The following is a 26469-nucleotide window of genomic DNA, read 5'->3' as shown; positions in this document are numbered from 1 at the left end:
GAGATGCCCATCCGTCCCTGCTGGGACCACCTCGGTGTGAACTTGCCCCTGAAGCTTTGTCCAACCTCAGTGCCCGCTCTGGCGCAGGCGCTGCTTCATCTCCGGAGGGCCACCTGGGACCCACGGCACGTGCCGCAGAAACCCCGGATCACAGAGCGGCGTGTGCCGCATGTGTCGGTGTTGGCAGAGCACGCCCTGAAGGGCGCCACGCCCTCCAGGAACACGGGAAAACTTCCGAAAGGATTTGGAAACTGCTAAGTTTGACATTCTCCACACAAAAGAAGAGCACTCGAGCGGGAAACTTCTAAAAACATAACTTAGGTCCGCAAAAGAGGAGCAGAATGAATTAGCCCGCACAAGAAACCAGAAGCGCAGGCAGCAGAGGTGGACGAAGGGAGACGGGACTGGACCAGAATCCACCTCCGCCCTTCAAAGCATCAACAGGAACCTGAAAGGAGAATCCAGGGAACGGAAGGAAACGTTCTCAGCTGACATCTGATAAAAGGTGGCCTGCAGGGTATGTAAAGAACTCTTATAACTTAATAAAAAATGACGTGACGACGCCGTGGACAGACAGCCCCTGAAGAGACTTTTCTCTGAAGACACACAAATGGCCACACGGCACACGAGAGGGCGCTCAACGTTACTGGGGACAGAGAAGGAACCCACAACCACGAGTCGCTGTGCCCGAAGGAATGTCCACTACAGTATAAAACAAAACCAGTCGGGGCACCTGGGCAGCCCAGTCAGTTAAGGTCCAACTTCAGCTCGGGTTATGGCCTCAGGGTTTGTGGGTTCGAGCCCTGCGTCGGGCTCTGTGCTGGCGACTCAGAGCCTGGAGCTGCTTTGGATTCTGTGTCTCCCTCTCTCTCTGTCCCTCCTGCACTCACACTGTCTCTCTCTCTCTCCCTCTCAAAACAAACATAAAAGAAAACAAAAAACCCTAGACAGACAGACAGACATGCAGGCAGCAAAACCAGAAGATCACAAGTAACGTGGAAAAACTAGCGCGTGGGAAAACCACGCATGGCTGGGAGAACAAGAAGGGGTGGCCGCTGCAGACAAACATCTGGCAGGTCCTCAAAAGGCTGAACACAAAGCCACAACGTGACCCAGCAATTTTACTTCTGGGTAAACAAAACATTTTGAAACAGAAACACGTGTGTGAAACTTCACAGCAAAACAGTCCTCGTTAACTACGAGCCAGTAACACCCAGCCCAGCGTCCCTTCGTGGACGAGCGACAAACACAGTGTGTCCATCCGCACGCTGGTGTGGGACCCAGCCCCAGAAAGGAAGGACATCCCGCCACCTGCCATCAGGCGGGGGGACCCGGAGGACACCATGCGCAGTGACAGAAGCCAGACACAAGACACATCCTGCGTGATCCCACTCAGAGGAGTCCTGTCCACAGAGACGAGACTGGATGGTGGGAGCTGGGCAGGGGTGGGGAGTGGCTGATAAAGGGGCTTTTTTTCGGGGTGAAAACATTCTCCGATGGAGACGAGTGACACTTGCTCGACTCCGTGAATGCGCCCTAGGCCCCCGGGTCGCCTCCAGGACACGCGCTCCGAGTCAGGCCCAGCGGGGCCTACGTGCTGCAGAAGAGCAGCCTCCACGGTCCGCCTCGCCGGGCGTGCAGCGCTCCCCGGGACCGCAGAGCTTGGCTTGCTCGAGCCGCTCCTGCCGCGGCCGCCTTGCCCCCTCCGTCTGTTCCCAGAGTGACGCGTGTGCCACGACGGAGCAGCCCCGGCCCCAGGGGCTCCAGGCCCAGGTGGCCAGCCCGGCCCCGGGTGCGGAGTCTCAGGTGGGAAGGCGGCCCAGGCCCTTCACGAGCGGCTTCTCACCAAGTACACCGGTGAACAACCCGGGGAAACCGTCCACCTGAGAAAGGCAGCTGAGGGGTCATGACCCCTGTATCCCCCAACTACCGGGAGCCGGACGCAGCCCGTCCTCGGCGCCCTGGGAGGTCCCCCGCCCGATCACGAGCCTCTCCTCGCGCGAGGCCCGCCCTGCCCGGCCCCACTTGCCTGGCGCTGCCCGGCTCGTCCTCGGAGCCCTGCTCCTCGTCCGAGGTCAGTGGGGAGTAGTGGGCCCCGTTGGTCTGGCTCAGGGGCTTCTCCTTCTTGAGGACGGGCGGCTGGTCGCTGTCCTGGTAGGGGACAGGGGAGCTCTTCAGGCTCTCGGGGGACGAAATGGCCGTGATTTCCAAAGGCTGGTTAATGTTGCTGACCTGAGGGACCAGCAGACACAGCACGAGCCCGTCAACAAGCCCCCAGAGCACCGACACCCAGGGCTGTGCTTGGGTCCCTCCCACCCGCATCTGCCCGGGAAGCGGCTGAGCCCGCCTGCTGCCCTGGGGGCCCGGGGCTGAGGCCTCCCAGCCAGCCAGGGAACGGAACCTGCCCTCCCTGCCCCCACTCCCAGCCGTTCCCGGCCTTACCATGGAGTTGAGGTTCAGGGGGGACCCTGAAGACTGTGTGAAGAGGCCAGCCACGGACGGCAGGGCCCGGCGCTTGGGCGACACGCCTGAGCTCAGGCTGGGGGCCCCCGCTGCCGCCCGCTTCCTCCTGCCCCGCTTGCGGCTGTCCTGGCCGTGGCCCTGGCTACTGTCCCCACGGCTGCCCGCGGGCAGGGGGCTGGGCTTGCTGGGCGGCGACTGTTTAGCACTGCCACCGCCAGCCGAGATGGTGAAGACGATCCTCCGCTTGGCTTCGCTCTCAGGGTCTGAGAAGCCGGCCTCAGATGGAAGGTCCCCTTTGCTGCCATCAGGGAAGGGACCCTGGGCGGCACTGCTGAGCCGGGGGCTGGCGCAGAGCGGGTGGGCGGGCGAGGCCGCGCCGGAGCCGCGGGGCTGTGGCAGCAGGGGCGGGTGCTGTGGGGTGGAGCCGCAAGAGCCCATGCTGGCGAACAGGCCGCCCGGGCCGGGGACCTCGTCAAAGGCGCCGGGCTCGACTCCGGAAGCCAGGGGCGCTGGGCTGACGGCCACCGAGCCCGTGTAGAAGCCTGCGGGAAAGGACAGGGCTTCTCAGGGGAGCCCAGCCCAGAGGGGCCGAGGGCACCTGTGCAGGTGGAGCTGGGGAGGGAGCCCAGCACCCGCGAGCCTGCCCTGCATGCGGCTCCCTCAAGCGCCCGGACACAGGCACCCGTGAACCGGGCTTGGCCGTGCAACAGATGCCTGCCCGGCCCTGGGTGTCCCCAGGGCTCCCTGCACTTGTGCATGTGGGGGACAGCAGGCGCACGCTGGGGCCCCCAGGAGGCTCACTGAGAGTGGGGAAAGTTCTTGCACGGACTGAGGCCCGGCTGCACCGCCCCCTGAAGCCGTCCCTAGTGCTAGAGGAGCCGGCATGCCAGACACCAGGGTCAGGCCTTTCCCTGCCCGGGGAAGGGCCGCCCGGCAGCCCGCGTGTTGGCACAGGGCTGCAAAGTCCGGCTAGCCGGTGCGTCCGGCGGTTGGCGCCGGGTGTCTCGAGTGTCACTGGCACACGCCTTCCAGTCCACACACTGTCACTGGGGCTCTGGTGCCACAGAGCTGCACAGGGTGGCAGAGACCCAACAGGCCACAGAATGCCACCTGGCCTGTACAGGAAGTCCGCGGGGCCTCCGCCGGCGCACGTGGCCTCAACCACCGGCATTCTCTGAGGGGGAACCAGCCCTGGGCCAGAAACACCCACGGCGGCGTGACAAGGATGTCACCTGGGCCCACCTTCCGGGCTGAAATACAGCCAGAGCAAGGTCATTTATGCCAGGATGCCGCGGGCCACGAGACCTGCGGAGGCCCACAGAAGCCCGCACCCCCGAGGGCAGCTCAGACCCCAGGGCCGGGAGGCGGCGGGCCAGCCGGGCCGCGGGGGAAGGGGCGGGGGCCCAGCAGCAGGAGGAGCACACCAACCTGCAGGAGCTGGGGCGGGGCCTTTGCCGCCAGCCCCGTGCGCGCTAGCGCCCATCTGCTTCTCAAGCGTGGAGGACTCGCGGGTCTGCGGCACCGGGCTGGGGGTGCTTCTCTGCGGAGACAAAGGACGCGCTGTCAGCTGAGCAGGCTGGCGGGTGAAGGTCAGGAAGAGTGTCCCAGACACAAGGTACAGGACGTGCCAAGGGCCGGAGGCAGGGAGACCGGCAAGTAGGCGCACAGAAGGGAAGGGACCTGCTCGGGTCTGAGCGCTGTGGGTGGCCACCAGAAGGTTCTGACAAGGTGCCTTGGGTTCCAAAGGATCACTCTGATGGCAAATGTCAGGCTGGCGACGAAGAGAGCAGGGAGAGAAGGGATGGACTGTAGCTGTGAAGCAGCCAGTGACTCTGCTCCTGTGTGGAGCGGGGGGAAGACGCCGCCCGCACCAAACCTGTGTGCGCACGTTCACAGGAGCGAGAGTCACAACAGCCAAAGGTGGGAACAAATGTCCACCCTTAGAGCAGCAGTGTGTCCACCGCGCACGCCCACATCCCTTAGGTGTGTCCACCGCGCACGCACATGTCCCTCGGCCGCGAGCAGGAGCGAGGCGCCCACACCCGCCGCCCCACGGACGGTCCCTGAACACACGACGCTCAGGGAGGGAACCAGACACGAGAGGCCACGCGGGGTGTGAGTCCACATGAGTGAGTAAGCCCGTGAACAGGTGCGGCTGCGTAACCCTGTGAACGTATTAAGAGCTACTAAACATACGCTTTACGTGGGCGGGGAGTTATGTGACGTATCTCCGTTAACACGGAGAAGGGCCCGCATCACGTGAGGCCCTGCCGTTCGCGGTGCGCACGCGGGAGGCGGGAGGAGGGGAGCCAGACCTGTACTCCCTCTCCGCCCGTGCACCACCTTCTACAAAACCAGATCTGAAATAAAAATGGGCAAACATTGCTGCGAGGAGGCCTGGAACTGGGCGTTCTGGTTGCCCGGAGTGGGCGGTGTGCCCCCGTCCTGCCACTGGAGCCGACTCAAATGATGGCGGGTCTCACGGGAGAAACAAGGTCCCCCCCCCCCCGCCGCAACTTCCCCGCACCGCACACGCAGCCCTGCAGCCCGAGGAACACAGCGCGCCCACTCACCACTCTCTCGGCGCGGCTGGGCAGCACCACGCTGGCCAGGGGAATGCTGACGGGCAGCTTGCTGGGCTGCACGGTGCTGAGCGGGATGCTGACCGGCAGGCTGGTGATGGCCTCCCCGCCGCTGGCATAGGCGCGCTCCTTCAAACCCTGTAGACACACCGCCAGGCCCTCCTTGCCCCTGCTGGCCAGGCCACAGGCACCACCCGGGGGGCCTGGCGCCCCTCCCGCCACGGGAGAAGGTCCCTTGTCCCGGTGACACCCCCCCCCCCAAACAGCTCCTCCTGAAATTCAGGGCCCCACCTCCAGCCAACTGGGGACCCTCCCGTGGTCTCTCACACGTGCCGCCTTACGCTCACAAATGAAATCACCACTCCCCTCCACCCTACGGGCCATGGCCCCCATGGGGGTGCAGCACCATGTCCCAGGCCTGGGCCTGGCCTTCTGCAGCCTGGCCCGGCCCACACCTGCACCACCTCCCCTAAGGGCCGGATCAGGACACCCACCGTGCGCCCCCACAGCCGGTGCCCCGCCCTCACCTTCTCGCTGGCCCTCTCCCCTGTCATCGGTAAGGCCACGGGGGACGGGGGCCGAGGGTCCTGAGGGCTCAGCTTGATGCCCGGGCTCTGGTACGCAAGGCCGTTCTCCTTGGCATGCTCGGCTCTGGAACAAGACCGTCTCTGGTTCCTTCTCTGGGGAGCCGCCAGAGCGGAGGTTCTGCATCTAGAGTTGGCGTCCGGGGCCCAGCAAACACCCCGAATCTTTTCCAAACTGCCGGGCTCTCCAAGAAGCCCACGGTGGCCCAAGGGCGCTGGAGCAGGGTGGGCGAGCTCCACACGCAGACTCACCGTGGGTGCAGCTCTCCGGAGGCCGCCTTGCCGCCGGCCGCGTGGTCCTGGCTCAGGTGGCGCCTTAGCACCAGCTTGGCTGGGGAGAGCCTGGTGTAGTCGGGCAGGGCCAGGCCGGACACCTTCTCGAGCCGTGGGCGGCTGCTGTGGCTGGGGGTGCAGGGCACGGCCTCCTGGTCCAGCGGGGAGGCCAGGTACTGGGGGGTGTTCTGCTTGGATGAGGGCCGGCTCAGCGTGCCGCACAGCTCATAGCCGGCCGCGTGGCCGTTCATGGAGAGCTCTGGGCTCGCGCTGCTGAAGTGGGGCAGGGGGAACCTGGAGCAGTCCAGGTCGAGGTGCAGCCGGCCGGGCTCCGCCTCTGGCTCCCGGCCCAGGGCGCCTTTCCCGCGCAGGTGCGCCGACAGAGCGTCGTCGGGCGGCACGCAGGACTTCAGCTGCAGGAGCTCCTGCTGCCGCTGGCTCTTCTCCAGCTCCACGATGCTGATCTGCAGGGGGGGTGGGGGGGTGTCAGGCCTGCTGAGGCCGAGGACCAGCCGGTCCGGCCGCGCCCAGCAACACATCCAAGGGACGGGTCAGGGAACGTGGGAAGGACGCCAGCCGGCTTTGTGGCTGATGGAGAGGCTGGCGCCGCCAGCTGCCCAGTACGGCTCTGCCGACGCACACTCGTGGAAAGGGAACAGGACACGGTGACCCCATGTGTGATGTAAGGTACATGTGCTCCGTCTGTGAGGAGCCCTCCCTCTGCGTTCCCTCTCGGTACTCGGGACACAAGACACCCCCACTAAGGCTTCCATAACGAAAGCCTCTCGCTCTTTACTACAAAGGAGGGTCAGCACCCAGCAGCCGCTCTCGAGAAGCGTCTCCTGCTGGCGTGACCGTGGAAACAGGTCCTGGCTCCGCCGGCGAGGCCAGCAGGCCTCTTCTCTGTGACACACACTGCCAGCTCAGCAGGAGGGGACACCTGGGCCACAACCCTCAGAGAGCACAGCTCGGCCTCGCAGCCCCTGGGCCCTAACCACTCACAGACCCACCCCGGGGAGTCAGGCTTTAAGAAGTATCCTCAGGGTGCCTGACTCTTGATTTCGGCTCGGGTCACAGTCTCCCAATTCCGGAGTTCCAGCCTTGTGTCGGGCTCTGCGCTCACAGAGCAGAGCCCAATTCAGACCCTGTCTCTCTGCCCCTTCCCTACTCATGCTTCTCTGTCTAAACTAAACATTTAAGAAAATAAGGAATATACTCAAAATGAATCTTCAGCATAGAGCAATTCGCTGTAGGGTCATTTTATAACAAAACTCCTGCCAGACCCGAGGGCCCGCTGACCGGGAGGGCTCCACGGGAGCCGCGAAGCCAGGCTGGGGGGCCACCCTGACAGGAGGCAGAGCCTTGCGAACGGGGCTTTCAGCGCCCAGCGATGCCCACGCCGCACGTCCTGCTGTGGTAGTGCGGTCACCCGGTCAGCTAGCGGCCGGGGAACATGAGGGAACGCAGACCTGTCTGCCCCCTCTTCCTTCCCACCCTGTGTTCCCACTGACCCGGGCGCACACATCACCGCCCTCAGCTCGGCTCCGGTGCCGGGTGCGAGGACCGCCCTCCCGGGGGCGGCTTCAGAGCCCACCCTGTAGGGGCATCGAGGGAATCCTACGTTTTGAATGGAGCCCGAGACGCTCCAGGAGCACGTGGGGCCCCTCAGATGCCAAGCCCATCGCTCCCCCTGGGGGTGAGGACAGGCTGTGAGGGCTGCCGTTACTGCAGTGCCACCACCAATATCCTGCCCTGGGGAGCAAGACGGTTTCGGGAGCTGGCGGCAGGGGGGGGGCACTTCCCACGTTCCTAACGCCGCATCGAAGCCCAGAGGGGCCCCCACGGCTCCGGCCCCCACCTGCAGCTCCAGACAGTGCCTCTGCTTCTCGGAGATCTGGCTCCTCAGGGCCTGCTTCTCCTTCAGCAGGCTCTCCAGGGACAGCGTCGACCAGTCCAGCCTCAGCTCCTCACACCGAGCCTTGAGCTGTGGGGACGGGGAGGCCGAGGTCGTGAGCCCCGTGGGGAGGGCGGGGTGGGTACCAGTCTGCCCGGCAGAGAGCAGATACTGGACAGGTGTCCCCGAGAGCCTGCAGGCCCAGAGAAGGGAACCCGCTAAGAGAAGTCGAGGCTGAGGAGGTAGCCCAAGGGGGAGACTGGGGTCCCTAGTAGGGACGCCCACAGGGGGCAAGGTGGGGTCCCACAGGATGGAACGAGAAGGCCCGTTAGAATGCGCCCCGGCCCCCATGGCAGTGAGGTCCCGAGAGCTCTGTGACCTGGCCCTGGGGCGCAGTAGGGAGTCCAGCATGGGCAGCAGAAGGGTGGAAGCCTGGGCCGCCTATAAACACACCTCTGGTGAAAGTGTCAGAGCCTTCACAAGGGCCCCAGACCCCGCTGGCTGCCATGTCCTCTGGGAGCCCAGAATGGGGCCTCAGGGCTCCAAGAATGAACCTGAGCCGGGTGGGGGTGGGGGGCCTGGAAAACCCATCCTCAGGAAGAACACTGGGCCCCGCAAGCGCCCGGTCATCCCTGCCTGTCCGGGGCGGAACGATGGCTTCCCAGTGCCCCGGGGCCAGGCACCCACCAGCTGCAGGCTCTGGCTCCTCAGCTCCCTGTTGTCCTTCTGCAGCTGCTCCGTCTGTTCCCTCAGCTGCTGGTTGTGAGCCGAGATCTCCTTCTGTGCCTGAATCAGGTCGTTGTAGGTCAGCGCCTTCACCCCCAGCTGCGGACACATGACAGCACAGGTGGGCCTTCACACAGGGCTGTGCGACGGCGGGCAAAGGGTGGGGCGAGGCCTCCCTGGGGCCAGAAAGGGGATGTGGGGTGGCGGCCGATGGCGGTCAGAGAGCAGAGAGAGGTCTGACGGTCGCCTGCGGGAGGGGCACGAGCCCACGCCAGCGGCCCTGTGACCACACTCCCACGTTCCAGATACTGGAAAAGACCCTTCCAGATCTCCACTCCCTAGGCTGTGCCCTGGCCCCCGACCCGCCCACCCCTACCTCGTCCAGCTTCTGCTGGAAGAGCCTCTTGATCTCCTCCTTCTGGGCCTGGCAGTGGCCAAACAGCTGCTGCGCAGCGCCCAGCAGCCGGGCGTTCTTCTCCTACGGGGACGGAGCACGGTGACGCGAGGCCCCTCCCCGCCATGTCCCTTCCCACGGCGGGACACACCCCAGCCCAGAAGGCCGACGACCTTCAGCCCAATCTTAGTGGTTGAGAGCGTCGCTGCTCAGTGAGGAGCAACAGACACCCCACACCCTCTCCGGACCCCGTGGGGACAGGCGCCCAGGCCTGCGGAGACCCTCACTGCTCCTATGGCGCACGAGCCCCCCCAGACTTGCGTCTCCGGGCCCAGGACACCTCGGCAGCTCTGGGGACCCAGGGGAGAGAGCCGCCCCGTGAGGGCGCCCAGGGCAGGGCTCACCTTCTCCTGGTCCAGCAGCTGCTGCAGGCTGGCCTTGTACTGGGCGGTCTTGGTGTACGCCAAGAACTGCAAGTACTGAATCTTGAAGGATTCTGGGAGAAGCCAAGCGACACAGGTCACTGCAGATGTGACCCCCCTGGGCTCTTCGGAAACCGTTGGAGAAGGGCGTGGCTGCTGGAGGTCACCTCCTGCCGTCAGGCCAGGGCCCTCGGTGCTCTCGGGAGCCCCTCAAGGCTCCTGGCCACCACCACCCGATCTCTTCCTCCCCACAAGACCACGTGGTCGTTACTGAGTCTGCGGCTTTCTAGGTAAATGCGGGCTACTGACGCTGGGCTGGGGGACCCGGCATCCCCCGAAGCACGGAAGGGCTTCCTTTCCCCTGATGTTCAGACACCCAGCAGGTCCACTGGCCCAGCACCGTGAGTGCATGCGCCCTCTGCTCACCCCCCACAGGCCTTCTCCCACCCAGCACTGTAGATACGACTCAGGTTGTTCTTTGTTTGGGAGGATCCTGCGGCACCCTCGGCCCTGCCCCCTCGATGCCAGAAGCACTCCAGGCAGTCCAGATAGCCACGGACGTCCCCAAAAAAGGCCCCACACGCCCTGGGCAGGGCCCTGACAGACCTGAAACCCAGGCGCCACCGAGCCTGGGCCCTGGGGAGCCCAGCGCGCTGTCCTATGGGTCAGGCTCCAGCTCACCTAGCAGCTTCTGCAGTGCGGGTGGGGTGGCTGCCAGCAGCGGCCGGTCGGGGGCGGGGGCGTGCCGCTGCACGCTGGGAGGTAGCTGATAGAACGGGCTATGAGGTGACTTGTACGCATCTGCGGGAAGACAGCACGTTCACGCGTCAGCGTGGGCTCTGTTCCATGGAGCCGCGGGTCTTTCTAAAGACACGACCGGACGCGGCTCCTAGAGTCCAAAGACATGAGCAGACACCACTGGGCACTTCCGGAAGCACAGACGCGTCCCCTCGTAACTAAGAAATCCTGGCTCTTCGCTACAGCCCAGGTCGGCAGGATGCTGTACAGACAGGCCCAGGGACACCCCAGTGTGCCCTCAGGAGGGCTTGGAGCTCGGGCACCAAGCCACTCGGCACATGGCACTGTCACCATGGCCTGTGCCCCCGTCACCACAGCCTGTGCCCCTGCGGGGACCGGCTCACCCTGGGGCGAGGGCGCCGCCGTCTGCGACGAGGCCTGGCCGTGCAGGAGGTCCAGTGCGGTCTGGCTCTTCTTGGGCTTGCGCTCGGGGTTCGCAGTGCTCATTTTCTTGGGGCGCCCGCGCTTCCGGCCGGCCATCTTCCGCCCCTTCTTGTTCAGCTTCTTCTTCCGAGCCTTGGAAGGGGACGGCTTTTTGATGGCGGTCGCCCCAGCCTTCTCCTCCTCGGCACCGGAATCCTAGCGGACGGCGGGGTGGAGGGACGTCAGGGGCGTGTGCTCCTGGGAGGTCCCAGGAGCCGCCCCCCGCAGAGCGCCGGGGGCCCGGGTGCAGGGGCGAGGCGAGCGCTCACCATGGGGGTGTCGGCGGGCACGGCGGCCTTGCTCTCGGGCACCTTGGTGGGAGTGGTCGTGTTGCTCTTGTTTTCTCGCTGCTGCCGGCGCCGAGCCGCCTCTTGTTCCTCCTGGAAAGCAAGCGCCAGGCGTGTCTGCGGACGCGCAGGCTCGGCCGGGTCCCCCACGCAGGGCCAGGGCTCGAGGTGCGCCACCAGCACGGGCGGGGAGACAGAGGCAAGGAGGACCCTGAGAGCGCGTGTGGGCACATGCCCCGCCCCCCCAATCTCTCAGGCAGACCGTGGGGCAGAGAAGCTGCCTGGCCGTCCTTTCTTGCGCACAGGGTGCGTGCGGGCTCCTGGCAGCACCGCCCTGAGAGGGATGGCGGGCCGGCAGCTGCAGGGCTGAGGGCGCTGCGGCCTGAGCACGGTAGGAAGGGCACGGGGCCCCAGGCGGCAGAAGCCGGGTGTCGGAGAGGCTCTCCTGCACGTAGACTCATCTGAGTCTCCAGAAAGAACTCTCGGACAGGCATACCGAACAAATGAGCAGCGGCTACGAGGCCCCAGGGGAAGGGCGTGAGCCCTGGAAGAATGGGGGAGCTGGGCCGGCTTCCCCCCGCCCCCCGGAAGGCAGCTGCTCTGCCCTTGGACAGCGACTCGGGTCGGGACAGTGCAAGCGCCACTTGCCATCCTTCAGTACAAATCCCCACGTCAGCAAATCCCATTTCAGAGACTCGCACCCATTCCCCAGACGTGCACAAGAATCGTGGCCCAGCCGCAGTGGTTGAAGTCGGGCGAGTGCGTGCGGGCAGGGGTGACCCAGAGCCCGGCACAGACCAGCACATGCGGTGTGGCCACCCCCACAGGCAATGCACGCACACTGTTCAGGTGACGGGAAAACAAAGACTTACCCTGAGTTTTGGATTTTTCAGACTAGAAAAATAGTTTTCAAGCTAAAAATACAAATAAGAAAAGAAAAATCTTATTAGAAGTCAGTCCCAACCCTCTTGGGATGAAAGCAATGTCGCGGACGCACGGACGGTGGGCGCTCTTGGGGGGCAGCACCGATCCCCAGGCGGAGTTCCGCAGGGGCCACCCGGCTCTGGGACCCACCCGACTCCAGGCTCCCAGCGTGTGGGGCCCGCCGCTATTGCCAGCTGCCTGCGACAAGGTTCACCCCACACAAGAGCTGAGTCCATGGAGAATACTGCCCCCCCTCCCCCGGCCACGCGCGTGGGGCACTCACTATGGTGCGGTCAATGGTGTGCAGGTAGTAGGAGACTGGCTTCCCCGTCCAGGACACGGAGCCTTTCAGGGGCGAGAGCTCTACGACGCGCATGATGGTGCCGATGTCTGCGCAGAGTGGCTGTGGTCAGGGCGAGACCAGCGGGGGCCCCTCTGCCCGGCTTTGTGGGGACTCCCTCCCTCCTCACAGGAGACAGGCGGGAGGCCCAAGTGAGGTGCTCACACAGGTCCCGCTCCTCCGAGGGGCTTGTCCAGGGAAGATAGTGACAAGCCCCAAAGTGGGGTCGGAAAGCATGTGGAGAGTGACTGAAAAGCAACACGTCTTGTCCCAGGGGCCTAGGGTGCAGCCCGCCCTGTGCAGACAGCCACCGCCGTGGCAGACCTCTCCCGCCAGGGACACCTACTGGGCCACTCTGCCCCCAGGGGACACGGGGCAGGTCTGGGGACATCTCAACCAGGGCAGTCCTGGCACTGGGGGTGAGGGCTTGGCCCCCGTGGTGCCCTGGACGCCCCCAGAGGATGGCCTGCCCTGATGTGAGCAGTGCGAGGGGACAGACGCTACGCTGACACAAGTCAGATGCTGGAAATCACAGGTCTTAATGCTTCAGCAGCCAAGCTCCTTACCGCTCAAGTTTCTGCTGTTTATTCTGAAGTTCAGAGGCGCAAAGGGCTTTGAGGACACGATTCTCCCACCTGAAACACAAACCCAGTTACTGCTGTTCGTGGGGAGGCACCTGCACGCACACAAAGGAAAGGGAGACAGTCGTCAGAGGAGCGAGGAGAAGCCGCATGAGAAGTGGGGACAGCGAATGCACGGACAGCAGGATGGAGCCCCACTCGGGGCCCATCGCCTCCTTCAAGGAAGAGCGATGCAAGGTGACGCCTTCCCAGTTTAACTCTGTCCCACCAGCTGCTCTCCTGCGACCATGTGCTCAAGGCCCCACAGTGCTGACCTGAGACCCAAAGGTCCCAGCCGGGGAGTCAGCCATCTGGGAGGACAAAGCAGGCAGGTGTGAGGACGGTGGCTGGCACCCCCCACCGCCTGTGTGCCTGTGCTACGTGTCCCACAACCAACGGCCGAGGCAAACCTAAAACCCCGCGCGACACGTAGTGGCTGGCCGCGTCAGTCAGGGCAGCCACACGGACTGCAGTCACCCGCAGGGTGCGGAGCTCTAAGGCGAAGACGACCCGCATTGGAACCCACAGGCTCATGAGTGAGTTCACGGTGCGTGCGCATAACAAACACTGTAAATAAACACATGCGCACTCCCGGAAGCCACGCTTCTCCATATGACAGGAAAAAAGGGCCAACCAGAGAAGTCAAGGAAAATAGTAATGTTACATTTAAATTGGAAAAGTCCAGGGCCACCTGGGTGGCTCAGTGGGTTGAGCGTCTGATTTGATTCTGGCTGAGGTTATGATCCCACAGTTCGTGGGAGGGAGCCCCTCATCAGGCTCTGCACTGACAGCACAGAGGCTGCTTGCGATTCTCTCTCTCTCTCTCTCTCTCTCTCTCTCTCTCTCTGCCCCTCCCCTGCTTGTGCACCCCCCCTCTCTCCTTCTATCAATCAATTGGAGAACTCCCTTTGCATCCCATTCAACAGAGTCACACAGATTCAGACGTGCACAAACATGCCAGCCACCATGACACCCAGACCAGGGAGCACCCAGGTGCTCCCCCAGCGGGAGTGGCTGGCTGCGCCAGGCCGCGAGGCCGCCAGGAGGCTGCATCTCGGCACACGGCCTTGACTCTCAGCTTGCCAAGGTTTAGAAAACACACACTCTTCCCTAGACGGCTCAGGCCAGACACAGTAGAGGCCCTCACGCCCACCAAAGCACAGCCGCACGTCTAGAAGCCTTCGAGGCACAAGGAAGACACGGCCCCACCCACACATCCTGAGAACAAGAGCCTGGGCTCCCAGGCCCCTCCTCGGCCTCCCCACAGCCATGCCGAGCAGCTCGAGTCAGTTCCAGGCTCACACACAGCAAGGAGTGGAAGGCAGAGGCAGCCAGGCAGGGCTGGGCCCAAACAGAGGGAAACCCCAAGGAAAGCCAGAGAGGCTAGCCTGGATGGCCTGGCGCCCTCACTGGTCGCAGGTCGGGCCAGCAGATAAATGGGGACGTCAGTTAAATGTGGGTTTCGGGCACAGAGTGAGCGACCCCTCAGCACAAGCCAGAACATCCCCGTGTGGAGAAGTCACTCTTCGCCTGAGCAAACGGGAACGTGGCCGCACGCCCGCTCATCAGTCTGGCTGCCCACCCGGGGCCCATCGGCGGAAGGCCCCTCCCGGGGCCGACAGACGCTCACGAGGGCTCCGCAACCAGCACCAGATCTACGGACAGACTGGGCGCGAGGGGACGACACCAGGCAGGGCTACAGGGAGTATGTTACCTTCCTTCATGTTCGCAAACCGCTCCTTCAGCTGGTGATCCACCTCAGGACCAAAGGCAAAGTTATTCACAAATATAACACTGCAAAATAATATTCCAGTTGAGTAAAACGAAGGCTCCATTCGCGTACATGTACAGAGTGCCGGGTGCCGCCTCCACCAGCTTCCCCAGCCCGGGAGGGGGGGGGAACGGGCCCGCGGGACAGGGTGGCTGAGCCCTGCTTGCTGTTAGCCTGACACCCAGGCTGCCTGCTTCTTTGGGAGAGGAGAGGTGGACACCTGCTGGTTGGGAGGGTGGTCCCTGGGGCTGAAATCCGACAGCACGGGTGTCCCTGGGGACAGAGGCACGAGGGAACTGATGCAGCGGGAGACCCATGCGCGCATCCCTGCCCCGTTCTCCCGTGTGCCCTGGCGCCAGACGCCCCGGGGCCCCCGGTGCAGAGACACCAAACGGGCGGTGGGGGAGGCCGCTGCCCCCACAGTGCCCGCATGCCCCTGCGCTACCCCTTCGTCCACCCAGGCCCGGCTCTCGCCCACGAGAGGAACTCCAGACGGCTGCACTCTACGACCAGTATGCAAGGGCCCGTCTGAGCCCACACGTAAAACAGCTCCGTGCTCAGCTGTGTGGCCTCGTCTCCCACGTAAGGGCCTCCAGATAAAATCTACGCCACAGCGAGAACTGGGCACGGATGCCAAGACTGCGGACGGGGTGGGGGTTGCTTTCTCACTTGAATGTGACAGAAGACAGACAGGGCTGATGGCCGTCCTCTCGCTGCTCGATTTCAATCTTGATAGTTTAAAATAAAGTCCGGAAACCTGGGGCACCTCAGTGGCTCAGTCAGTGGAGGGTCTGACTTGGGCTCAGGTCATGATCTCACGGTTTGTGAGCCCGAGGCCCGCGCTGGGCTCTGTGCCGACAGCTCTGTCCCTTCTCTCTGTCCCTCCCTCGCTTGCACTCTCCCAAAAAATATTAAGGAAAAAAAAACCTCGGGAAATGGTCAGTGCACCCGGTGACAGCAGGGCCCCGGGGGACCTGAGCAGGCCACAGAGAGACGGGCATTAAAGACGCAGAAGCAGCCCAGGGTGCCCTCCCCGCGCTGCCACGGGGCAAAGACAGGGCAGACGGGGGCCCTCGGGCTGGGGCACAGGCGTCCTTGGGGGCTGAGGGACAGAGCCCTGATGAGAGAGCCAGGCATGAGAAGCTCTGACAGAAGGGGGCTCCGAAGACAGCCACCCTCTCACATCTCAGAAGCTGCTGGAAGCTCACTGAGGCCAGGAGAAGCAGAGGCAGATGCCCTAATGACAAAGGGGCTGCTGGGGAGGGGCGCCCCTGCCCGGAAGCAGAGCACCGGGGGCACTTCAGGGGGCGCCCTCCAGTCCCCAAGGCCTCTTCCTGCTCTCCCACAGGATAAGGGGAGGCACGGCTGGGGGAGGGAGGTGCCGCACTGGCCGTGAGCTCTCACATCGCCACGGTGGCCAGACGGGACCCCTTGGCCTGGATCCTGCTACGCGGTGCCCAGTGAGGTAGGGGTTCCTCCCCACTGGAGAGCCCCCAGACCCCTACGGATGGGGACGCCCATGGGGTCAGCATGAGGCTGACAGGAAAAGAAGGAAGACCGGGGCGGGCAGAGGAGACCAGAGTGGACCCAGCTCAGATGGGGGCTTCTCGCAGGAGGGCCACACAGGGAGACGCTCTGGAAAGAACGGCCCCCAGCTTCTACCTGCCCCCAGGCTCAGACGCGGGGGCTCCAGGGCAGCAGGCGGTAAGCACGCCTGAAGGAAAGGCAGAGAGGCGCCACACTGCTGGGTCACCCAGGTGGTGGCCACCGTTGGCGAGGCTGACTTGTCTCCAGAAAGCCCTGCAAGCCCAGAGCCAGGGGAAGGACTGCAGACCAGCACCAGGGCCGTGGCAGGTCGCACGGGAGGTGCAGGCAAGGCTACAGCGCCCCAGCCACACGGGACCGGCTGCCGCCCCACAGGGCCAGGGCTGTGCAGAGACAGCCTCACGCCCCGCGGGGACAGGGGAGGGACAAGTGTGAGCCTGGGCCCGGCTCCCCGCCCGCCTGCTCTGCCGTAGGCCAGGGCCCAGGAGAGCCACGGACCCTCCCCCGGGGCGCCCGCCCGGCCGGACCCTACCTTGTGTTGGCAATCCGCTCCCTCCACTCCTCCGAGAGGAAGTCGCCTCTCTCCAGCTGGAAGGAGAGAACAGGAGCGAGGTTGACTCGTGAGGCCTCACCGGGGGCCCCGCCCGCCCGGACAGGATGAGATGAGCGCGGCCACTGGAGTGCGGAGGACGTGAGGCTGGGGCGGCGGCTCCTGGGGCCACAGGACCACACGCAGTAGGTCACTGCGCAGCGGCCCCGAGCAGGGACGGGGCGCACACGTGAGAGCAAGGACGGTGGGCCAGAGGCTCCGGCCACGCCAGAGGACACGCCGCAAAGTCATACAGAGCAGGCGGGGGGCGACCGAGAGGCCCGGCTGCTCCTGTCCCCGCCCAGCTGGCGATGCACTCGGGAAGCGCCCCAGGCAGGTCTCTCTGCCAGGGGACAGCATCTGCATGGCACACAGCAAGGGCGAGGCCCATGTAGGGGCGTCCTAGCGACCCCAGGCTGGGGCGGGCTCGTCCCCGTGCAGAGGCCCCCCACCGCCCCCCGTCTGCACCTCCCACACCGGCCCTCCCTGCTGCCCGGCTGGCAGACGGACGTGGGGACTTGGGGCGCCGGTCTGCCTGAGAGCACCCACATGTCCACAGCCATGGTGCTCCCCAAACCCGGAAGTCTAACTACGCTTCTTTAGGAAGACAGTCCTCACTGCTCCTCAGCCTTCGCCCGAGAGAACCCGTGACACGTGATCCCAGCAGCGCGACAGACTCAAAGGGCCAAACACTGGACACAACTCAAAACGTCCATCAGTGTGTCCACCACACCCAGGATAGTCCCTCAGCCTCGAGCAGGAGCGAGGTGCCCCCACCTGCTGTCCCGAGGACGGACCCCAAACACACGATGCCCAGGGAGGGAACCAGACACAAGAGGCCACGCGGGGTGTGAGTCCACGTGTGTGATGCGTCCAGAACAAGCTCCTCCACAGACGGGAAGGGGCTCGTGGGGTGGGGGGTGCCTGCCCTCTCCTGCACCCCTACACGTGCTGTGTGGTGCCCAGGAGCTCCCACCCTTCTCGAGAAGACAGCAGCCCGATGGGGCACGGGGCTGCAGGCTCCTGGAAAGGGACAGAAGAAAGACCCTGAGCAGGGACAGTCCTGAGTGCTGCCGCGCCAGTGTGATGAGGCTGTGAGCAGGGGCAGGAGCCGCTGCTCACAAGGGGAGACGCCCCCACCCCGGGATGGCCCGTGGTGCACGTGCCGTGACAGCGCACGGCCTGGGGATGGAGAGGGGGCAGCCACCCTAACATGCTCTGGCACCGTGGGGGGCCCACACACATCGTCCTGTCCCTGGACCCCTTCCCCACCTGTGGAAACTTCTTGAATCTGCACTCTCGCTGACAGTCCTGCCAGGCCTCACAACTGACTCAAGTCCCAAGTGCTCACTGTCCTGTGCAAGACAGAGCCCGCACGACGGGCCTGACACTTCCCTCCCCAGAGGCCGGCTCACCAGGCTGGCCCGCGGCGGCGGCGTCTGGAACTGGACTCCGGGGCGCCCGCCACCCTCGCCGGCTGGGGGCCTGTGTCCCAGAGCTGTCCGTGGAGCCACAAGGTTCGTGCTAAGGACCCGCTCCCCTCCTGGGGTCTGGAGTCTCCACCCTAGCCAGGCAGAGGGGCTGCTAAGCGACCCCAGGTAGGAACCTGGGCACTGGGTCTCTACGCCCCCCTGGAGACCACCCCTCACACGCGGTCACGTGTCGTTTTGGGGGGATCAGGTGTGTCCTGAGGGACACTCTGGGAGAGGATCCTGGAAGCTTGGCCTGGAGGCCCCACCCCCCATGCCTTTGCCCTGAGATCATTTTGCCTCCTTTCTCTGTATCCACCATGGCTTGGGGAGACTGCTGAGCCCTGGGGTCCTCCCAGCACACCCAGCCTTGCGGTGGGGGGGGGGTCCTGGGAACTGACAGGGGCCTTCAGATGCCTCTTGCTGTGGCCAGGCCCCTGTCCTTGGAGGCTGGCTCACCGTCCACAGCACCACGTGAGCTGCGGCTTCCCGTCGGAAGCAGGGAAGCGGCCAGCATTCCAGGCTCTTCCCACCCAGCCCCCGCAGCCCTGCTCCAGGCACAGGCAGGCTGTGACCATCCACGGACAGTGACAGAGGGCAGTGACCGGCTGAGTCAGCCGTGCTGCTGGGGCCATCACTCTGGAGCTAACAGACGTCAGAAAGACATGCATGGCCTTCCCGTGTCCCTGCCCGGGGGACCCCGAGACCTCCTTCCACAAAGAAACGGGAAGACACGCGAGAGAGCCCCAGTGTGCACAGGTGCGGAGGGTTTCTGCCCCCACGACCACCCGTCCCCTCCCCTCCTGGGACCACTGATCCATGGTGGCCCGGGCCAGCCCTGCCCAGGCATCGTGCTCTCCAGTCAGAGGTGAAGGGCTCGCCTCCAAGAACAGAGAGATCTGGCTCATCCTCACCGGAGGTTAGTTAGGTGGCCCTGCATCTTCTGTCACTCTGTGTTTGTTAACCTGCCCAGGGGCAGCCAAGCACACAGACGGACGCGGCGGGACCACCAGTGGATCAACACAGACCACGACCAGAGAGGGGGTGAACCCAGCACGGGGCTCCGGCCTCCCCGAGGCCCACACGGCTCTGCCCACCAGCAGCACCAGGCCGTCCTGACATGGACAGGCCCGGACAGGCGGCTGGTACCCAGAGGGAGGGCCTGCACACTTCCTGGAGAGGCACCTGCACAGTCCACAAAGACACTGGCACCTTCCCCACGTGGCACTTCCACGGGGCCACAGCCACCCCAGGCACCAGGCTCGACACATAACACCTGCCGTGTGCCAGGCCCACTACCAGGCGCCAACAGCAGGTGGGTCTCATCGTGAACAGCATGGCTGCTGGGGGCACCCTAACGTGAGACAGACACGCAGACGGGAGCCAAGCAGGAGGGAAATGGGGGTTCTGACAGAGGAGGTACGTGGGGGTGTCAGAGGGGCCTGGGAACTGCTGGGCTGCAGGATGGGGGTGGGGACGGGGGCAGGGGTGGGGAGGTGCCCAGGCTGGCAGGGTGAACCCTGGCTGGGCAGCGCCTCTGCAGTGGCCGCACAGGGATCCATGGCCTGGAGAAGCAGGCTCGGGCCTGGAGAAGCACGCTGGGCTATTTTTAGACTCTGTTGGCTTTGTTTCCTCTCCAGTCCTTAAGTAACAGGAGCAGGGCTCCGTCCGCCAAGCAGGACGCCTGGTCAAAGCCACAGCAAGCTGGCGGGCCGGCCTCACCAGGTCCAGGACACAAGTTCCCGCCGGATCTGGGCGCCCACGATCAGCACAGCTTCACCACGCCCTGCCGGAGCCGGCAACAGAACGCCAGGGGCCCGGCCAGCTGCTCGCCACACACCCCCACTGCCAAGGCCGTGCCCAAGTGTCCTTCCAGCCAAGTCCTGGGGCCCCAGCAGGGCTGACGAGTTCAGTGCAACGAGAGCCCCCCGCGTGTGCCTCTGTCACACCGCCAACTCGGGACGGGGCGGGAGGAGCAGAGGCCTGCGTGGGGTGCACAGCGCCCCAGCCTCCCCCCTGCCTTTTGCTCCAGCCGTCAGAAACACACCAGACGCTAAACCCAGGCTCCAAACGGAGGCTGGAGGCTGTGCACAGATCACACGAGCCATCTCTGGGAGAGCTCAGAACTTTCACATGGTGGGCCGCCGCTGTTCAGTAGGAAGTGCTTGAAAACCCTAAAACCTGAGGCACCTGGTAGCTCAGTCGAATAAGCATCTGACTCTCGGGTTTTGGCTCATGATTCCAGGGTTGTGGCATCAAATCCCATGTCAGGCTCCGCACTGAGCTTGGAGCCTGCTTAAGATGCTCTCTCCCTCTGCCCTTCTCACCTCTCCCCTGTTTGTGCTCTAAGCTAAAATTTTAAAAAATAAAAATAAAACAAAATTTGATAACCTGTATTTCAGAAAGTCACGAAGTCTTAAGAAAACAGTAAGCCATTTGGGAACACAGCCAGCATGACAGCAGACACAGGGGGGTGCGTGGGAAGAAGTTTCCTGGAAACAAACCAACTGGACTCGCCGCGCACTTGGCCCAGACAGGAGACACCAGGGAGCCTCAGATACGGGGCCACCGGAGAAAGGCCGGACCGCTCGCCTTTCATGGAGCGTGGAGAATTCTACAAGAAATCCTAACAGGAGACAGGACGGGCGGTCCAGGCCCACAGGAAGCAGAGGGGGTGCCTCCTGGCTATGAGGCCGGCCTCACCCTGACACCAGAAAGGAGGACGCTCCCTGGGAAGGAAAACGGGGCGCTCTCTCTCAAGAACACGGGCACCCACACCCTCAACGACACCGGAGCGCCCCGGAAGTCCGACAGCGTGTGGAAAGGACCCACCTGGCGGGAGGGCTAGCTCAGCGTCCAAGCTCACCACCTCAACGGACCAAAGAAAGATCCCAGGCTCACGCCGACACGCACGAAGGGCATCTAACAAACCCAGGACACCCACCCGTGGTGAAGATTCTCAGCAAAACAAGGCAGAGAGAACTGCGTCAACTCGGTAACGGGCACCCATGGAGCTCCTGCCAATGCACTCGGTTTGTGCGGTGAGGAGCCCGCAGCTTCCCGGCACCATCGGGGCCAGGCCAGGGGCCCATCTCTGCGCGACAGCGCCCTGCACCATCCGCCACCCTGCTGGCACACACAGCAAGGCGAGAAACGCAAAGAAGGCAGACTGAGGAGGAAGGCGTAAAATTGCCTTTGTTCACAGACAACAGGATGGAAAGAATCCAGAAAACAAACCAACAAGCGAACCCGGAACTAAGGAGCCGTGTGGCCACAGTCATGGAGTAAAGGTATTACCGTCTGTGAGCACCACATACACAAGTCACCTGCTTTCCCATCAACCGGCAACGAGCTGGTGGAACTGGGGGTTACGAGGACGAGACCTTTACACGGGCGCCAGGACAGACAGACAGACTCAGGCGCAACCGTAACGGGACGTGCACGAGACCCACACGAGGCTCAGTACAAACCCTGGTACAGAGTCAACGGGTAACTTGACAGGCGGACAGAGGCCCCGTGTGGGGCAGGAAGGCTCAGGGCCGTTGAGACGCCGGTTCTTCCCGCCCCGACCTGCAGATGCCACCGATCCCCTGCGCCCCGTGTGCTGTGACGGACACCCGCGGACGTACTCTCAAGTTCACCGGGACAGGCACGGACAAGAACCAAGGCAGAGGACGGGTGGACGCCGCCCGAGCCAAGACTCGCCACAGAGCCGTGGGGCGCAGACAGCGCGGGCTGGTGAGGGAGACGGACAGTGGGACAAGACAGACGGCCCAGAAATACTCAGCTGACGAGCCTCAGAGCTGCTCGGGCAGAGCCTCAGGGCGAGGGCGGCCTGCAACAACAAGACCAGGGAAAGGGTCCGGGCGCCCACCTCACAGGCTCACAGCTCTACACGTCAAACACAGAACACGAGGGTCCCAGGAGGTACTGACGAGCAAGCGTGGGTGACCTTGGGTTCGGCAGCGGCTTCCATGCGCTGGAGCAGAGGCGCGACCCACGGAAGCGGCAGCTGTCAGGCTATCCTGAGGAGGCAGTAGCCTCCCTCCTACACGTACCCCGCACCCCACAGACCCCAGCCTGTCCTCACGTGACCCAGCCCGGTTTCCTAACGCGAGCAGGAAAGTCAGGTCCAGCTCAAGGTTCACACCCCATGATGGCACGCTCAGGGCTGGCGACTGCAGAGAGGGGAACAAGGGAACACTTGTAAGAAATCTCCAGAAAGGAAGAGCCACAGGGCCCACCGCAGAACCATGTGGAACCTCAGTGATCCAGGCCTCAGCCTCTGGCTTCCTGCAGGCAATGATCAGAGACGAGAGAGGGGTTTGAAGACACGGTTTAGACACACACACCCCATGCGACAGCCCCGCGGCAGCACCGCATCTGCAGCCACAGAGTGCACGGGACAGGTCGTGGGCCCAGACACATGTTCTTTTTTTTTTTTTTTTTCTTTTCTTTTCCAGACACATGTTCTGAGACGCAACGCAGATACGCTGGGCAGGAGCGGACAGAGGCTGGGGCCTCCAACCTGGCCAAGGGACCTGGGCGTGGAGAGGCAAGGCCACACAATGCAGGCCGAGGGGCGGCAGCCAGGAAAGCCAGGGGTGTACCCGCCCTGCACTGGCCTCACCAGGAGGGACTCACGGGCGGGGCCACGTACTGCCACAGAGGCAAGGAGGGGCCACAGGGCCGGCCAGTGGGCATGGGAAGAGGCCGCTCCGCCCACACCACGCCGCCAGCGTTCAGACATGTGTGAAACGGCGAGGAGGGCTCCATGGGACGCCGCCAGGTGCCTGGACACATGCGCGACGCTGTCCAGCTGACAACAGGGAGAGGAGAGCTGCCCCTGCTCAGCGCGCACAGGAGCCGCAGCCCCTGGTGGCCCGGGAAGAGGAGAAGAGACCAGAAAGGGCGGAGGCGCTCCCGTGACGCCCCACGTCCCACGCAGGGCATCCCCAGGAGAGAAGAGGAACGGCGGGTCAGGGGAGGGGGATGAGGCGCAGAGGCAGAGCTGGGCCGTTGGCCGCGGGGCGTGGAGCGATGGGCACTCACTGTGTATTCTGCATGCTTTTTTCCGTACCATTTCATCCACTTCCTGAACTCTCGGTCCATGGTCTGCAAGGGAACGGCCACAGCCATCAGCGGCTCCCCGCAGCCCCTGCCTACCCAGCCCCGTGGCACAAGCTGGGGCTGCTTGTGGGCCAGCCCACAACACGACCCCTCAGATGGGCAGCCCCAGGACAGACCGGGGCCTGCAGAGTCCCCGTGTCCCGGCCACCCGCTCTAAAGGGGTTTTGAGGGCGCAGGTACTGCCCCCACCCCGCCGGCCCCGCCCCAGGCAGAGGCCTCTCTGGGGAAGCATCCAGGGTGGGGCCCAGATACCCAGAGACCCAGCCCACTCTGTCCTTCCCTCTCCTGCCCCACAGGTCACAGCTAACAAGGGCTGGACCCCGCGTCCCACTCCAGGGCTGCTCACCTCCGCGTACTTGGCTGGGATGTCGGCTTTCTCCACGCCATAGTGATGTTTGCAATTGGTGGCCGCGGCGACCTGCAGGACGACCTGGCCCACTCCTTCAGAGAGAGAGAGGGTGGGGGAGGGAGAGGGAGGGAGAGGGGGAGAGAGGGAGGGTGATGGAAGGAGAGAGAGAGAGAGGAAGAAGGGGAAGGGGAGGGGGAGGGGGAGAGGGAGATGCCATCAACCCCTGGGACAGAGGCGCGCCCTATCCATGGTGCTGGCCGTGGGGGGTCAACAGGCAGAGGCCACAGGCTCTCCCAGGTCACTGAGACACGGCAGGGACCCAGACCACTGCCTCACGCAGCCAACACCCCACAGCTCCCGCGTTCAGGACTCTGTCCTCGGTCCACGAGACCCAGGTGTGGACACTGCTCCACAAGACAAGGGAGCACTCCCCAAGGCTCCCGCCACCCTAACCCACCCCCATCAGCACCGCAGATCAGCACCGCTGGCCACACCAGCAATCGTGGAGGGCACCTGCGCAGGGCAGCGGCTGGGCTCCAATGCGGGACCTCAGGGAGCAGGCCCCGCACACCAGCGACAGGGTCTCCAGGCCGTGTGTCCCAGCCAGGGGGCTGCACATACCACAGGCCCCATCATCCAGAGCACCGGAGGCCGCGTGCAGGCGCTACGGCACCAGAAAGCTTCTTCAACAACCTCTCCTCCTCTGTGGGGCAGTTTTGCATTTCAAATAACGTGTTGGGAGCCCTTGAGTTTCCATTTTAAACAGAATATATTCAAATACAAACAAGCAGACTGGGCACCTGGCTGGCTCGGTCAGTGGGGCATACAACTCTTGATTTCTGGGTCATGAGTTCGAGCCCCATGTTGGGCATAGAGATTAAAAAATAAAAAAATCTTCAAAAAAAAAAAAAGAAGAAAAACTGCATGCTACTTAGAGACAAAGGTAAACACCAGGGCCCACGGCGAGAGGACGGGAGGGTCAGGGTCAGGGACAGAGGGAAGGTAGGCGTGAGGGGCGGGGTGAGCGCTTTTCTAAACTCCCAGACCTCTCAGCGCACGGAGGTGAGTTAACTGACTTTTGAAGTACGTGCGTCCTTATCACAACACAATTGGATCGTGTGCTTGAAAAGTCTCAAACTAATGACGTTGAAAAGCTGTCCTCATCCACGCCTTGGACCCTTTTCCAGGCACCGAGGCCAGTTTGGGACGGGCCTTTCGAGTCTGCAGCACAAGGCTGTCACCTCAAAACAGGGTCCGTCCGGGTGGCAGAGCCGCCGAGGGCCGCTGGACACCATGCCAGCAGCCCTGGCGTCTCGGTGTGTCCTCCGAGAGTCAGGCAATCACACAGACACCTGCTAGGCCCCGCCCACAGGAGCCCCCACTCCACCACTGCCCTTATGTGGGGGGGCGGGGGGAAGGGCGGGCCTTCAGTGGTCACTGGGTCACCTCTGAACCTAGAAGGGGGAGCACGCGCCAGGAACAAGAGCGAGTCCCGCAGCTCCGGGAGGGACCCCTGGGAGCACGATGGGGCACAGGCTGGCTGCTGGGGGTGGGAGGGGGTTGCCATGAGGGGCTGTTGGCAGCAGGGGCAGCAACCGAGCCACCCGCTGGACCTCTGGGGGCCAGGGAGGCGGGCGTGCTTCTCACAGGACTGACCGCACTCACCGCTGCCCAGGTCCACAAATAGGTCGTCCTCCGTCATCTTGATCTCGTCGATCATCTGCGCGACCAAGTCAAAGGAGGTCTCCCCATAAACCTCCGGGGAGAAGGGCTCGTAGTTGTTGAGCTTCTCAGGGTCCGTCACCGAGTGGTTGTACACCTGCTGCAGGATGTGCCGCAGGAGCCCGTTGGACGGCCGGGTGTTCAGTTTCATGGGCTGAGTGGTCCCCTTCCACTAGGTTGGCAAAGGAAGCACATCACGCGAGTGACCCTCTACCCAGCACCGTGTACTCTGCCCGAGCCGGCTGAGGGCGCCCGTGCGCGTGGGACGTCCCGTGTGCACCCCTCACTAGAGAATCTAGGTCGTCGGCTGTGTCAGCTCTGCAGCTCTGGCCTCAGAACTGCGCCCTTACCTGAGAGCCCATCTGGGCAAAGAAATGGGCCGAGAGCCATGAATAGAGCTGGCGTTTTGTGGGCCCCTGTTAGGGCCCCCCGGCCTCGACCTCTGCCTCAGGGATCAGAACTGGACCTGCACCCCGTTTAGCTCGTGCTGGGCCGAAGGGGGAGTTGGTCCTCTGACCGCTCACAGTCCACCCCCTTCCCATGCGCAGCAGCCACCCTGCAGCCATGACTGGGGCACTGACCATCCCCGAGGGTCTTCCCAGCGGGGGGTAGGAGGGGCACACAGCTGACCCCAAAAAAACCTCTATGAGCCCCAGTCCCTTGCACAGGAGGCCCGATGCCTGACCACGCTTGCCTGACTCAGCACCCCAGCCCCTGCCACCATTACTAAAGGGGACGACTGCCCTGTTCCAGGCCCCGGTGCCGCAGGCCCGTCAGCCCGCCACAGCCTCCCCAGGAGCAAAGCACCTGCCAGAGAGCCCCACACACACCAAGAGCCCACACCGTGTGGACAGCAGAACAGCCCCTCGGAAACGGGAGTGATGTGCTCTTTGGAACTGCTTAAGCGGCCTGGCCCGGCCCCACTGTCCCTGCTCCTTGCAAGGCAAGGCCTCCCCAGGCCCCAGCAACGTGGCTCAGGGAGGTGAGGGCAGAGCCCCAGGCCTCTCCACAATCAGAATGTCCCAGAAGGATGGGGAAACGCTCACAACAGTGCTGGCTGAGGGGCAGGCACAGCCCCAGGAGGCCTCTAAGCGTGCCCGCCTGGCATCAACCACGGGGATGGGGCACCGGTGGGAAGGTACACATGCGCTTGCAAGCCCAGGG

The 26469-nt window shown here is 64.0% G+C and overlaps 1 protein-coding gene across 5 annotated transcripts in view; it reads right to left on the bottom strand.

Moving 5' to 3' along the window:
- DOT1L (DOT1 like histone lysine methyltransferase) overlaps window positions 1–26469 on the bottom strand; it is a 59400-nt gene that overhangs the window by 5323 nt on the left and 27608 nt on the right. For 4 of the 5 annotated variants that reach the window (XM_039247983.1, XM_039247980.1, XM_039247984.1 and 1 more), the window contains 21 exons: window positions 25249–25477; window positions 23581–23675; window positions 23157–23219; window positions 16579–16634; window positions 14445–14524; window positions 12677–12745; window positions 12054–12160; window positions 11719–11760; window positions 10829–10939; window positions 10481–10715; window positions 10020–10139; window positions 9321–9412; window positions 8899–9000; window positions 8484–8621; window positions 7761–7886; window positions 5882–6366; window positions 5573–5696; window positions 5037–5183; window positions 3892–4003; window positions 2443–3005; window positions 2030–2232 (listed from right to left, as the gene is read on the bottom strand). In XM_039247983.1, the coding sequence (XP_039103914.1) occupies window positions 2030–2232; window positions 2443–3005; window positions 3892–4003; window positions 5037–5183; window positions 5573–5696; window positions 5882–6366; window positions 7761–7886; window positions 8484–8621; window positions 8899–9000; window positions 9321–9412; window positions 10020–10139; window positions 10481–10715; window positions 10829–10939; window positions 11719–11760; window positions 12054–12160; window positions 12677–12745; window positions 14445–14524; window positions 16579–16634; window positions 23157–23219; window positions 23581–23675; window positions 25249–25477 (3299 nt within the window). The remainder of the gene's footprint in view (window positions 1–2029; window positions 2233–2442; window positions 3006–3891; window positions 4004–5036; window positions 5184–5572; window positions 5697–5881; window positions 6367–7760; window positions 7887–8483; window positions 8622–8898; window positions 9001–9320; window positions 9413–10019; window positions 10140–10480; window positions 10716–10828; window positions 10940–11718; window positions 11761–12053; window positions 12161–12676; window positions 12746–14444; window positions 14525–16578; window positions 16635–23156; window positions 23220–23580; window positions 23676–25248; window positions 25478–26469) is intronic. The other variant, XM_039247981.1, reaches the window with a different exon arrangement.

The sequence above is a fragment of the Hyaena hyaena genome, unplaced genomic scaffold (assembly GCF_003009895.1).
Source record: "Hyaena hyaena isolate Hyena2069 unplaced genomic scaffold, ASM300989v1 scaffold_302, whole genome shotgun sequence".
Lineage (NCBI taxonomy): Eukaryota > Metazoa > Chordata > Mammalia > Carnivora > Hyaenidae > Hyaena > Hyaena hyaena.
The sequence above is the reverse complement of the archived record's forward strand: the minus strand, read 5'-3'. Positions and strand labels throughout refer to the sequence as shown.